The sequence below is a fragment of the Ischnura elegans genome, chromosome 1 (genome assembly GCF_921293095.1).
Source record: "Ischnura elegans chromosome 1, ioIscEleg1.1, whole genome shotgun sequence".
In the NCBI taxonomy this organism is placed as follows: domain Eukaryota; kingdom Metazoa; phylum Arthropoda; class Insecta; order Odonata; family Coenagrionidae; genus Ischnura; species Ischnura elegans.
Window position 1 is genome coordinate 66,907,437 of NC_060246.1, and position 15,156 is coordinate 66,922,592.

The following is a 15,156-nucleotide window of genomic DNA, read 5'->3' on the forward strand; positions in this document are numbered from 1 at the left end:
ATTCAAACGTAGCTTTATCAAAACATTTTTGAAAGAGAATCTTATTCTCTTTTATTCTTTTAATAGGGTTCCACTGGCAATGAGAAAGAAAATATATTTCATTTTCAACGAAAATTCCAAAATACGCCCTTCTAAAGAAAGTACTTCATGGGCCAGTGGGAAAAAATGTTAGGTATTCCATGCCATATTTTCCAGATATTGAAATTTTAAGATAAATTTTTTTCTTGGACTCTATATGGGAGCATAGGAAAATTTTTCGTGGCAACCCTAATGAGAAATGGGTGGTGAAATCAACGTGGAAAATTCAAGTGGAAATTGATGGTGGACTTCACGTGATTATGGTCATCAGATTTGGTCACCTACTGTCCACGTTGCTTCTGCCACCGATTTTGCACTATGATTACTGACCGGGTTAAAAGACACTCTAGAAGGGTAGAGAGCCCAGATTTAATACCTTCCGCTTTTCATAATTTTACCTACATTACTTTCCGATTGCTTACAAAAGATGCTAACTAAAACAAAGTTACTTTCGTGCTAGTTTCCATTAACTCTCATTAAGTCCCAAAGCCCGAGTTCCGTCCTTGTCATTTCCCCAAATGTGCCACAATGTTCCAATCCCACTCCGAGATATTCTAGTCAAAATTTTCATCTTGATAACAATCAACTCATAAAACTGCAGTTCCGATGACAATTATGGTAACCGGTACACTTACTGTGATAACTGCAGACCAGGTTAAAAGTAACCATGACAGCTGAAGTGAGGAGCAACATTTATGAAATTCAATTGACCTTCAAACTTTTTTCTTCTATCATTCTTCCAATTCTTACCTATTCTTGTCCCATCTGGTCTATCTCTTCACAAACCAATTTCTCATCCCTGGACTATGTAGGCAATTTATTTGCGAAAAGAGTAAAAAAATAGACTACCGCATTACGTAACATGTCCACCAATGCCATTCTCTCCTCCCTCTCTAACCCTAGCCTCACCGTCCAGCTGATTTAAAAATCATTTACAAGATTTTCAATTCCAGCATCGACTGCTCTGAATTTCTCTCTTTTATCAATTTTAAAGTTCCACCCCGCCCCAATCTTTCTCATCCCCTAATCCACATGCCCATTCCCAGACTTTCAATTGCCAAACGTTCGTTTTTCTACCGCATTGCTTCTCTGTTGAACTCACTCCCTCCACACATTGACCCTTTTGCACTTCCACTGAAATCCTTTATAAGCCTTTTCCTACCTTATCTGTCACCGAACTAGCTTGTTCTTGCAGATTTTCGTTGTCATTTTTGTAAATTTAATTCTTGTTTCTGCTTTTCATATTGCTTGTTTGCCCTCTAATTTATGTATTGTCACCTGGCTACTATAAAATGCCAACACTGCTGTATGTGGTTCTTTATCCTTATAATAAAAAAATATAACTTAACTCCTCCAGTTTCAGGTATACACATTTAGTGTTACAGACTCTGAGTTCGGTTTAGAATAAAACATTGCAAAACAATTTTTCCATTCCAATTTGAGCCTCTCCATCCTAATGTTGTTGACGACCATAGATTTCTAAAATCTCCATTTATAGAATAAAATACGAGAGAAAAATGAACTCAACTACCTCGATATCAGAACGAGAAGTTAGATGATACTTAATTTTCAATATTGAATTTGTAGGGTTACAGACTTGTCAACTGAAAGTATTTTTGTTGTGATTTTTAACATTTGAATGATTACAAAGACCGTGGTTTATTGGTTAAGGCTTGCTCACACCAAACGGATTAGTAAACACAGGAGAATGATATTTGTAACATCTTTTCGCCGGTATAGTAAAACAAAAAACATCCAGTAGGGGGCCAACAGCTTAAATTTCCGTACTTGAAGGGATCGCTTGGAGTTTGCCGGTTTCCTTTTTCGCAAGACCTCTTCATCGTGGGCTTTCGCTGAAGTTGTGACGCCAAAGCGCGTCGTCGTTAACGAGCGCGAACATTCCTCCAGCCCAGCGGTGTGCCAACCGGAAAGGTGGGCAAATGGCGGTTTCCAACAAAATTTCGGCCGGACAGATGACGCAATGCATCAGCGGTGCAGAAGGACATTAGTCCTTCGCGATTCCTCAAAGCGTCCATTCGTCCAGGAAATGATAATCCTCAATTAGAGAACTGTATAAACGTTTCCCAACAGTTTTTATAGGGAACAGTATTTCGGAAGGGCTGACTTCCACGCCATGCAATTTTTACACAACACAGGAAGTGCAAAACGAACGCTTCGATAGGGGTTTCCACAGTTCATGCCTGGATGAATTACTAACTGCAGAAACAAAACAGTCAACAACAATGGAGCTTCCCTCGAAAATATGGATGTTCCTTTCACACCAAGTATTCTGTCCAAAATATTTCAAATGAAATCAAATAATCGAAGTGCCCCAACCGCCTTATATTAAAGAGAGGTAGATTTTATAAAAAGTGCCATTATGCCCTAGATTTACCTCTTGTGAACACTAATATATCCTCAAGAAAGTTAGAACTCATTGGGTAGGAAGAAATTGTAGATGCGCATGTCGAGCACCTACCACTGTTTCAATCCCTGGTTCACACCCTTGCGAGATAGGTTAGATTTTTTGAGAGGGAACATGACTACCCCTCAACCCAAGGGTCCAGCTAGGAATTAAGGATAGGGGGGGGGGGGTTAGGTGCAACTAATACCGGGGTGTGTGGGGGTATGGAATACCCGCCAGGATAAGCGGTAGGTGCGAGATTAATAAATTGCGGAATATTAAGATAAATGGTTCAAATTGGTGAGTTTTACTGCTTTATGAGGGATATTTTATTATTCCTTACACTATTATATTAGTAATATCAATCCAATTCAGTAAAATGGATTAAACTTAAAAATTTCTCTGAGCTCTGGCTTGGGGGGTTTATCCCCCAAACCCCCCCCCCCCCCCCCTCCGCTGCTCAACTGCCTCAACCGATCGTATTTTGTTCCTTACGGTGACGCAGTACTCGTTCAAAACTTAAGTTATCATCTCAATACTAATTTCAGCATTTGCAGGGTACATCATCGCCAACATCGGTTTACGTCACAAATTCAGAAAAAAGCTTACACCTGAGAAAAGGATGAAATGCGGGCACATATAGACACGGGCCTACTTTACGAACACTGAAAATGTCAAGATGATAGCGTCGTTTTTTTTAACGAGAAATAGGTACTACGTAATGATAAAAGACGGGTTGAGCAGGTATTCCCTCCTTCGCAGGCATTCCCTTCCTCGGTAACATAAAGTTTTAAAACAAAATTAAATTAGAGTAATTGACCTAATTTGATACTGCAGGATTTGAAATATACTATGAGGTCAAATTGAAAGATACCCCTGTTGACGTTCGTCATTAAAACATGCGCCTAACATGTATTGATGAATGCCATCTTCTTAAGTGAGTTACCTATATAATATATGAGCGATTATCATCATCATCATCATTAGTCAGCAATCCTAAGATTGGTTTGACGCATCTCTCCATTTATCTCTCATATCCGATAGCCTCTTCTCATAGCCATTGTGAGCATGAGCGATTATATAGCAAAAATACAGTATGCTTAACAACATTCCCTAACTATGCCCTTATTTTGATAGTAGAAGAACATAGGAGGATTTCGATATTTTGAACAGTACAATAACAAAAATCATCACAGAGATCGTAATTTAAATGGACATTCATTTTCACTCCACTAGAAAGTGGGCAGTAGCCCTTTACGCGAGGAAAAATGTTAAAGAGAGCATTCACTAAAGTTATAGATGGGAGACTGACTTAATTAATTATTTTTTTTAGAGAGTAACTCTCCATATTTTTTACATTTTAGACCTCTCTCACCCACATTTTCACTCTCAATCTCAGCTTTCGTGCTCTCATCAACCAGCCGATCATTTCGCCCGTGTCTACCAATCTATTTAGTCAATGGGCAAGTCTTAAACAATAAAGCACGTAATTTATAACCATTGAAATTTTTTAAAAGAACATTATAAATACTCTTTCAATGGACAGTTTAGTTTGCAAGTCTGTCAATTCCATGTTGAAAAGTAATCATCACCAAACACACTTACTCATCAACGTTATCGAGTACTCGCATTCATAATGTGGGACTCACGCAGAAAGTTTGAGGCCGTTAAAAGTCGGAAGAAACATTAACCGATCCCTAATTGGCTGTCATAGGAACTATCTAAGCCGGATTTGGGTATCATTTCAGGAGACGATTTAAGGCAACCCAATACTGCTGACAGAGATGGGGAGAACGCGCGCATCCATTATTCATTTCAGCGGTTAGATATAAATTAACGCACTGACGCAACAGCATGCGGAAAACGGATTAGAAATCAACTCCACGTAGTGAGACAACTGTGGTGATGACGTTAGCACCAGTAAAAAAAAAGGAAATGGCGATAAACTCATCTAACGGTCCCATTTCCTAGTCCACGCCATGTCACACATTCTTACTCTCATAGTTTAATGAAACTGCTTCCATCGAAACCGAGCAACAAAACGGCGATTATATATTTTTTACGATAAAATAAAAATAAAGTAGAGGCCGCGATAGCTTTGAACGATTTTGTAGCACGAGGAAACACGTTTTTCTTCCCTCTGACGTCAACAATGGTTGGAAACACACCGTTTTCGAATTGATGTTAATGTTTCTGTTGATAACAGGGAAGAGGATAGACAGCTGTTTTCACCATCAAGAGTAAGAGTAGAGGTCGCTTTCAACAGGAGATTTTTGAGAATGGAGTTATGACGGAAAGAAACCAGACATAGCAAGTGACCTCCGTCCGTTCTCAAGGCATAGTTACCAAAAAACCATCTGGTCATACCAATAAAATAATAATCATTGTCACAGATTCGCAAATAGAGCACAGTTTATTGATAGATAATATGTCTAAGGTAAAAATTACAAATATAGTCGAATTAACAGATAATAAGATCTAACGAAATATAAAGCTGCATTTAAGCTAGACCTAATATAATATATTAATATAAATATTCAGTGATATATTCGGACGCAGTCAAACAAAATCCTCGAATGCGAGAAGATCCAGGGAAAGAAACTGGCCGCCTACCCTGAATATGTGAAATTTACTCGCTTGTGGCTTAATTTGAGGTGAGCTCTACCCTCACCTATTCGAACCAACCCTAGGGTTGAATCACAAAATGAAAAATTATCGTTTCTTTCGGACATAGAAATATATTGTGGCTCCAAAATGTTGTATTCCGTGTCGATATGAATGATATCTTTCATGATTGTTCGAGAAATCTAAGCCACCAGCACTTGCCCTCTCCGAGTCTCCTAGCCTAATTCATGCAAAAGCTTTGTAATGCTCCCTATTCGCTCTTAGTGGTTTTGAACCACCCAGTTTTCCATTTTATTTTATTTACTTCACTCTATTTCTGCCCCAGATCCCATATGATTGCCGCGCATTCGAGGTGCGGCCTGAAGAGTGCGAAGTAAGTCTTATCTTTTGCTTTTTCATAAGAAAATCTTCCCTGAGCGTCATTGACGAATCATAGCTGCATTTCTTCGTGGAAGCATTCACGGGTCGTTACAGCTGTTGATGATGTTTTTCGGGTGCACCCCGCGTACTTTTTGGGTATGTTGCCCCATGTTCCGTGGCCGTTGCTGTTCACCTTTTTCTGAGGGAATGAGGATAGTTTTTCGTGGAGTGAATTTCGCTACACGAAATTTAAACCTGCTTCTTCGAGTTCATATATTCAGGGTAGGCGGCCAGTTCCTTTCCCTGGGTCTTATCGCATTCGAGGATTTTGTCTGACTGCGTCCGAATATATCACTGAATATTTATATTAATATATTATATTAGGTCTAGCGTTACATTCCTAGGTCCGACCGAAACGAGAGATATTTTGCCGACCGGATAGTTATAGTAATATTCTAATTTCTATTTCACCTGAAAAATAATGGGCTTGGATAAATGCTAGGCGTAATTTCGTTAGAATATTTCCTTTTTGCATGTAAACGGCTGTTGTCCTAACACCCACTGCCAAACGGGGGCTTGCGGGGTAGTATGTAGATGAACCCGAGAAAATTCGAACAGCAGTCAAGCGCTCCACCAACTAAGCTACTACGCTCCACAGAAACAATAAAATAAGAAGTTATATTTATCCGAAATTCAGAATGGGCATTCACTTTTCTCCTGAAAACAATAATAATTAATTAAATGCTAGGGTTAAAATGAACTCACGTGGCAACATCTTTCTCAACGCGCACCTAAATTTTATTTGATTTTTTCTTCCCTTCAGCATTCTCTAATAGATTAACGATTGCTCACCTAACACCCCCTGCCAACCACCTATTGATACAGCCTGCGGGGTAGTGTCTTTATGCAGATGAGGCTTACCTGGAGACGAATCCTCGAACCACGTCGCAACCGCCGTTGTGGGAGTGGAGGGCTCGAATGTAGTCTTGCACGAACCGGCGCATGTGAGGGTTTTTACCAAAATCCTGTAAAATAAACCATAATTAGGCTCATAGGTTCATTCATAAAAGACTTGAGTTGAAACCTGAATAAAGCATAATAATCTGTCAAATTCGATAAAAATGCCATTTATTTTTCATTAAGGATATCTCTCGCGACATGGCAGATATCCTAAAATCAATTCTATTAAACTAATGTGTTGAATAAAATGTATTAAGCCCTCAGGAACTGATCTTGCGGAAATATGGAAATATGAATGGGGAGAAAAATGAAAACTTAATAGTTTTTACTGAGTAGGACTTTCAACAATTTCACTAGAAATAATAAACAAAAATGAGTGTGGGCAACTCTTCAGTCGCGCATAGCTCAATCTTAGCTTGTGTAAATACACAAAGTTAAAGTCACACTAATCCACACGAATTAGCAACTGTAAAAGAACTACGACAATAGATCCATGGCATACGTGGAAAATGTCGTAGAACATAAATATTTTAATTCTGCATTACCTTCATGGGAAATAAACAATATTAAATAAGGAAATTTTCATACAATTCAAAACTCGCTCGGCGTCAATTAGGCACGAATACGAAAAAAAAACATTTGAGCTTGAAAACCATAGCAAATAAACGTAATTATTCACACATATTCGTCTCGAAAAATGAAACTTAAAAGCTGTAATTGAAAAATGGCTTCAGTAATGAAGTTTAGTCTTCATTAAAAATTAGCCTTTTACCTGATCTGCAATTTTGAGCACATGCAATTTTGAGCAAAATAGTCTCAATCCTCCAATATAGGGCGATATATCGACCAAAAATCAATGCATTGAAACATCTGGAAATATTACGATGTATAAAATTAAAGAAATACATTTTTAACATTTTTATTAATGTTTCATTTTAAAATGAAATAAAAATTAATATTTTTTATTTGAATTTATTAATCAAGCATTAATTAATTTATTAAGAAAAGCAAAATTCTTTATTTCCGCTTTCATCTGAGGTATAAAATTCCCATGAGGTTGAACCAGAAAGCTTGAGACGTAAAAAACATTTTCTCAACAATCTTTTCCTTGAAACAATTATAGGCCTTTTCCTCGCATTGCCCATCTGCTTTTCGTCTCTCACTAACCAAACTCCTACAAACTATACATACTTATTTTCTTTTATTTTAAAAAGAAACCCACATTTTCCTTAAAAAATAAAAATGTTCATTTTTCATTTCACTTGAATTTTGATTTTTATTATTCGCTATAAACACTATGGTGACCATAAAAAACAGACGAAAATAGTATCATCGTACAAGCAATTGACGTCAATTCCCTATATTCCTCAATTACTAAGGACTGAAATTCATCAGGTTCCTATTCAGGATACAAAACTGATATCCAAACCACATTTCGATAAGTATTTACGTCAGCGGAAAAGGCGGTCGAGATATGCCTATTTTCGCATCGAAGAGGAAAATACGACGCATGAGCTTTCCAATTATCCTCGCTGATAGCAAGTTATCATTTATGAGGTTTGAAGGAGTAAATCAAAATGAATCGTTAAAAAAAAGGCTTAATCTGAACACTAAAGATACGTCTCAAAATATTCTCTCATTAGTACGCGTCTGGAAACTTTTAACCTCAAGAGATTGAACGTATTTCTCGATCAAGATTGGCCTTTCTTTTCATTATTTAGCTTAAATATTGCTTCGCATTTTCGTTGAAGGAAATTAATCCCCGAAATAATTCGATTATTATCCGAAATTCATACCAAGATCCGTATAGAATCCAATAAATTTATCTTTTATCATTTTTTTATTTATCATTAAAAATTTCACAAGAATGAGAAAACAAATATTGAGAAGATACTAGGCTGAAAGAAACTAAATAATCGGAGATTAAACCGAGGAAAATATTAAAATAGAACAACTTGGTGCATATTTTGAGGAGACATTGGATACAATTCAACTTTGGATTGCATTATTTTCGCTCATGCGAGGACGAAATCCCGAAATACGCATTTCCTCGACACAAAAAATTTCTTGGCATGGACACAAAAATTAATAACAACTTTTCATTATTATATTTGATGTATACCGATTACGATAGGCCTATAACTTCCTCGTTCATATTCTTCTCCGCCAATTTTACCTTTCAATACCGCGCTAAACTTACGCCGACAGTACGCCTTGCCGCGGCGGTCATCAATTTTTTTCGAAATTCAAAGTTCAACATATGTCAAAATGTAGCCCATGGTACCAAATGAAGAGAGAGAAAATTTTGTTACTGTAGGTTGACATCCTGCGGTGGAGCCAGGGCCATTTATGTTGAGCGTAGGCAACCCTCAACACACACCCTCTTTTTACGAAATTTCTGCGATAAATATCGTGATTAAAATGGTTTTTTCAGCCGATTCTACAGCAGTCATGTCTGAAATTGTCGAGATAAGCAACAAAGGTAAAATACTCACGTTTTTATACAATCACCGGTATTGAAATGCAAAGAAACGTAAAAAAAACTTTTAAAATTTCCTAATGAATGGTATATATTTTAATTTTGTGTACTCGTATGGGCATGATTGCACTAATATGACCCTACCGTTCATATAGAACAACACTTTTCCCCTATCCCATCCTAATGTAGGCCCTACAGCCTTTTCATGGCATTGTGCATGAACCAAATTAGAACAGGTTTTATTCTCCGGTCAAGCATGCGAACAAATTGTGTGGTTACACGGTGAATTTAGGCGTACATTCTCGCGTTCATGCATGTTGACGTTCACTCGTACGTGCTGATGCATCGCGTATTCTCGCCTCGAATCCTTAGGTAATTCATGATTGAAGCAATAGTTTCCAATTATCCTCGCTGATAGCAAGTTTTAATTTACGAGGTTTGAAGGAGTAAATCAAAATGAATCGTTAAACAAAAGGCTTAATCTGAACACAAAAGATACGTCTCAAAATATACTCTCATTAGTACGCGTCTGGAAACCTTTAACCTCAAGAGATTGAACGTATTTCAACAGCAACAAAGATCGAACACTCACGTTTTTATACAATCACCGGTATTGGAATGTAAAAGAAACTTTGACCAAAACGCAGGCTCTGAGTCTAGAGAAACCAGAGAAGCGTGATTGAGAAGGAGCGGATATGCTTACCACGTTGTGCTTGAGGATGCGGTGAACGACTGGCGTGAAGACGCGCGGCACGAGCGAGGAGCGTGGCCGGAGGGTGCAGCGCCGAGAGAAGAAGCGGCACAGCTCCGGGGGCGGCGGTCGGTCCTCGAGGAGCGGCCCGATGGCCCACACCATCTCCTCCTCCACCTCGTCGTCCGCTCCTCCCTGCTCCTCGCTGCACCCGCAAGCCGAGTCCTCGTCCTCATCGTCATCCGACGGACTGTTCAACTGGTACGAAGACCAAGGCGGTTGCTGCGGAATGGTGGTAACAAATCATTTCATCCACTTGTTTCCACGGCGTGACGCCATTGATATATTTTACTCGGAAAATGTTACTAAGTTGTAATTATGATGCGATGGTGACTTTCGTAGTCTTGATAGATATAGTTATCCCTTTTGCCATGATCAACTTCGAAACCATTCACTTCTTACGAAATCAATTACATCACCTCAAAGCGGTAGATAAATATAATTCATCTGCATATAATTCTCATGCGTTTTCACATTCCTAATACTAGATATTCGAGGGCAAAGTCACCCATCGACCAAGTCATTGGCAAACAAACCGTTAGCCAACTTTTGCTAAATACTCAATCATGATCACATTCTAAAGATTAAACAGACAAATATAGGATAATATCTATTCGGATACTTCACGCCTCGATCTCCAAGCAAGGAGTTTCACCAACCTTGGGGACAGTCACTTATGATAATATCATAAAACCCAGAAATTATGCAGAATTTTCATGATAAACACTTAACTGTTTTGCCAAGGATTTGTGGGAACGGGGAAAAGTAAAAGTTCTCTGAATTCCATTTGAATTAAAATTTCTCACAACGAATATGTTTGACAGATTTATTTTATTCCTATGGAATCAAGTCATTAACGTTTACTCAAAGAATGCCATAATCTCATAAATAGTTATAAAAGGCACCACAATATTAATTTTATGCCCTTAGAAATTGTAAAAATAATTATTTTCCGCCTTATTCGATGCGTGAAAATATGGACACAAGAAATCTAATATACCACGTGGCTTACAATGGCTTTCCTTGTAAAATAACGGCTTACTGGGAACACTCACTCACCTCTTCTGCTAACAGACTAGAAACTATTTGAAGAGGAACGTGGGCAACGCATTCGTCCTGCAAGGGAGTATTCGTCGCCAAGGAAACCAAGCTCTGAAAAAAAAGGAAGCACAAAACTCAGGAGATGTGCGAGACATTTCAGCAACAAATGGAAAACCGAAAGACATTCAAAACATAGCGATAAGAAGCGCTATATATATTTACCTTAACCTCTCGAAGTATCACCTCAGGCCGAGTGGAATTCCTCAAAATGTTGCGATGCTTGTAAATATTTTTCTGCAGGGGTTGCAATGGAATTAAAAACAGTATTATACATTAATATTACTAATAAATTAAATAGCTGAGCAAAAAATCATATACCAAAGTAATATGAAGATAACACTTATAAAAGTCTTAAACAAAGGGATCACGAAACTATAACAATCACTTTTCCAAGGCCAAAAGGTATTCTTAAATGATTCTTCATTATTATGAAAAATATTCGAGTAAATTAAAATTAATTCAAAGACACATTACATAAAAGAGACTGCTTTAAGTTTTTCGTGATCTGATCAAATTTTCTCGAAATTAAAACAAATTAACTGTGACATCCAAGGCGTTGAGAATTAACAGCTCAAGGATTTTTTTTATTTAAAACTAAGTATAATTCTTTTTCTTTTTTATTAATAAATAGTATAATCCTATGATTGATAAATCATTCATTTCCCACTATCTAGACTTTACTGTAAAATATAATACACTGATATTTTTAATAATACACTAAAATCAGCACGGGATAAAGGATTTCTGGAACACTACAATACGGTATCCATGTCAGGATCGAGATTAAAACGCGATTGCTACATGAGTAGATTTGCAAACGAAGGAATCGCTATGAACACTATTTGAACATAATTTAACAGAAATCCAAGGGCTTGAACTTCCAATAACTGCAACAGTGGTATAAACATTGAAAGCACTGCAAGACCAGCGTTAAATGTAGAAAAGTGACTCACATTTCATGAAAACATAATTAAAAGTTCTCTAATTATCACACCGTGTGGACGCTGGTATGCTTCACAATAACACTTACCTTCCACACAATGGAGTGGTACCACTGATCTCGCGTGTAAGAATTATTTGCCTGAAAAAAACGAAATATCACATGGTTAGAAGGAAATATAGAAGGAACATTCCAACAGCCGCACAACGAACCTTCCGGTTGTTTTAGGAATGCGTAAGAATAGGATACATGTAAAGCTTTGATATGTACTCCCCGTAAGTATAATTACTGATACATAAAAGTTTAAACTGATCAGCAAAACTGTTTTAATATGACGGTAAACTTTATACTCTCATATTAGTTTCTTCATATCATACAAGGTATTAAAAAAACATTCTGTTGTGATTTATTGGAGTTTAGTTTTATTTGGAGCACATATCTTTTCTCTCATTCATATTCATATTTTATTCTCCAAAACGGACAGAGTTTTATGGATGAATGATAATCGGAAGAAGTGTTTGAAGTCATTGCAAATTTCTATCGAGCCAAGGGAATAAATAAACTGTGTTGTTGGAATTATCATTATTACAAGCATTTTAGCGCATCATTATTTCTTGAGAATCTACCTTGTTGTGCCAATGACAGTATTCCTATTCACTGCATTGGGATTATTATTGAATTCTTGAGGCACAAAAAATAATCCACGGGCGAAGAAATGAATAGAGCATCGTGAATCAAAAACATGATGGTGCTCAGATGTCAAAACTAAAGCATACAGTAAATCATACATATCATACATAATGCCCAAGCTTTTATACATTTATAACCACTATAAGACTCCTAATGTTTGCCAACTAAGGCATTATTTTGGTGGAATTATAGAAAATATTTGGAAAAATAACAAAGAAATTTATTTTAGGGTACAAAAATCCCAACCGAAAGTCATTTATCACCGAAAATCTATTTCATTCAAATCGGGTTCCTAATCCGAATATTGTATCCATAGAAAAAGGGAGCCGAAGTGCCGGATAGCAAGTATATTGAACGTGGACCAGGTTCTTACCTGCAAGAGAATGGATCCGGTTGGAATGATGATTCGCACGCAGAATCGGTGGCTGGCATCCCATCGGGCCACAGAATGAACCTCCTCCATGCTGCAGTACGGAATGGACGACTCCATGAACCCTGTAGGCTGCACACGCCACATGTATCAGAAGAAAAAGCGGGAGAAAAAGGATACAAAATTAATTTAAAAAACAGGGCATCGTAAAGAAACATATAACGTAAGTATGCCGATAAATTCATCGATACACTTGGAAATTAAAGGAAATGTACTTTCGATACTCTACTTGCAAGCGTTCACGTTCGAAGCACCTTATGCAAATACGGCAATGGCTGCTACGGTCAAACTTTATTTGTTACAGCATTGAATGCTCAAATCGAAATCATTCATTTGTAATTCGAAAACAAAAATAAAATCAATAATTGCGCACATAGGAAAATAAGAAAACAGCGAAACCTTCACAATCATAGTAAAATAACTAATTGTGCAAATTAATTAATATAAATTTTAGTATATTATGCAGTTTTTTCTTCTCCCTTTCATCACTCAGCTAAACAACCAATTAACATATCACTAATAATCAAGGTGTTACGAGAAAATAAGCGGATTATACATTAAAAGGGAAATTGTTTAATATCTGCTCAGAATGAGTGGGGTCATGTGTTCATTCGCAAAAATAAAACAGCAATGATGAAGTTTCTCTTTCCGTACTTACAAATAGCGGTCGAAGCATAACTGGCAACGTTGAAATTATTTCGCTCCTATCGATAATAACAAAATGATTTAAGACCGTAAAGCACTTTGTGACAGTTACAGCGACTCATGACAGTGGAAACCTTACAGCCCTATGGACTTCCTCTCTTCTCCGAAAAATGTAGGTAGCAGCTACAAATGGGAATTCAAAGTAATGAAATTACACGAGAACTCCTATTAATCCAATTGCCCTCTTATTTCTATAAATTGATTCATACGCTATCATACGCAAGTAGGTATGTAATCCCAATAGCAAGGAAGTCGTATTAAAAGATGGCGTAAAAAAATTCGTCTGCTCAGTGGCATTACCATTTTTGGCAATAACCGACCTCGATCCAAAAAGTCTCACTTTTTCGCCACAGATGGGCCTACAAACACTAACTTTGATTTGGAAAACACAGATTATTAACAAAAATTGTCAACTATACATAAAAAATATTATAAATGACATATCTGCTAATAAATACTGCCGCCATTTTCAAAATCACATGAAGGAAAATTCCATGCTAAAAACGGAACAGCGATGTTTTCAAAATAGGGCACAATCCACAGCAGCCCAGGATACGGTAATTTTATTATTTCATAGTAAAAATTAAGTCAAAGATAGAATTTGACTTCCTACGTCAAATGTGACCTCTGGCACATAAAAAACTAATTCTCATCCAGTCATCTCCTACACTTTCTTCGCCCTTGCGACGGACAAAAGTTTAAAACAATTAGGTTGGAATTCTCCTACTCTCCCCATTAGAATGGATAAATATTCTTTTTAATACAAATATTAAATAAGTTTTGGTGTTCCTACACAGTAAACCTCCCGCTTGGTTCCTACATTTTTAAGCAATCAAATTGAATTGTTTTCAAATTTAAATTAGATGTTTATGGGATGAACTAGGCTCATTTTATGCCTCGCAGCAAAGCATCCGAGGGGAGAGAAAAATAGTAACTTTAAAAAACGTAAATCAACCGGCAATGCAACCGAGGAATGTGGGTTGGGAAAGTACCAAGTGGTAAATTCACGTACTTTCTAGGATACGTGTAACAGTCTTAAGTGTACCCCATCAAAATAAACCCTTCCATAGGTACCCTCAATTTTTTTCTGTCCACTGCGTTGATACGTCTATTGTAATACGGGAGCGTCCATTAATAATATGAGGTGATTTTGGCGATTTTACGACCCCTTAGTGAGATATCGTGAGATTTGGCTCGATACCCTCCCTCTAATCTTACGTGAAATTGTTCAAAATGCGTATTATCAGTGTATATACGTTAATCTATGCTTCACTGCGTTGGATTTATTAAAAAACAATTTGTTTAATCATTTTTTATTTAAGATAAGTTAACACTAGTATTGAAGATTACTAAAATCGCATTTTTACGTCTCTTGCAGAAAAGAATTGCGTGAGATGCCAGGACAACGAGAGATTGGGAGAGAATAGGCTTGACCCCCTCCCCCACCTAAACACCTGACGTAATTAATGGATGCTCTGTAAGCATTTATTGGTCCCACAGAATCCACGTCTTTGGGGTCCATTTCAAAGTACTACAATCCGAATATCGAAATACTCCAAACCTCCACTTCTCCCTTTCCCACACTACTTTCTTCAGTTCCTTGTTGTTCCTCTTTAGAAGTATTATTTGTATT

General features: G+C 37.2%; 1 protein-coding gene across 4 annotated transcripts in view; it reads right to left on the minus strand.

The window, feature by feature from the left end:
* LOC124162504 overlaps nt 1-15,156 on the minus strand; it is a 191,511-nt gene that overhangs the window by 13,887 nt on the left and 162,468 nt on the right. For all 4 annotated transcript variants that reach the window (XM_046539083.1, XM_046539077.1, XM_046539071.1 and 1 more), the window contains exons 4-9: nt 12,762-12,890; nt 11,789-11,839; nt 10,921-10,992; nt 10,717-10,809; nt 9,610-9,879; nt 6,389-6,492 (exon numbers count right to left, since the gene is read on the minus strand). In XM_046539083.1, the coding sequence (XP_046395039.1) occupies nt 6,389-6,492; nt 9,610-9,879; nt 10,717-10,809; nt 10,921-10,992; nt 11,789-11,839; nt 12,762-12,890 (719 nt within the window). The remainder of the gene's footprint in view (nt 1-6,388; nt 6,493-9,609; nt 9,880-10,716; nt 10,810-10,920; nt 10,993-11,788; nt 11,840-12,761; nt 12,891-15,156) is intronic.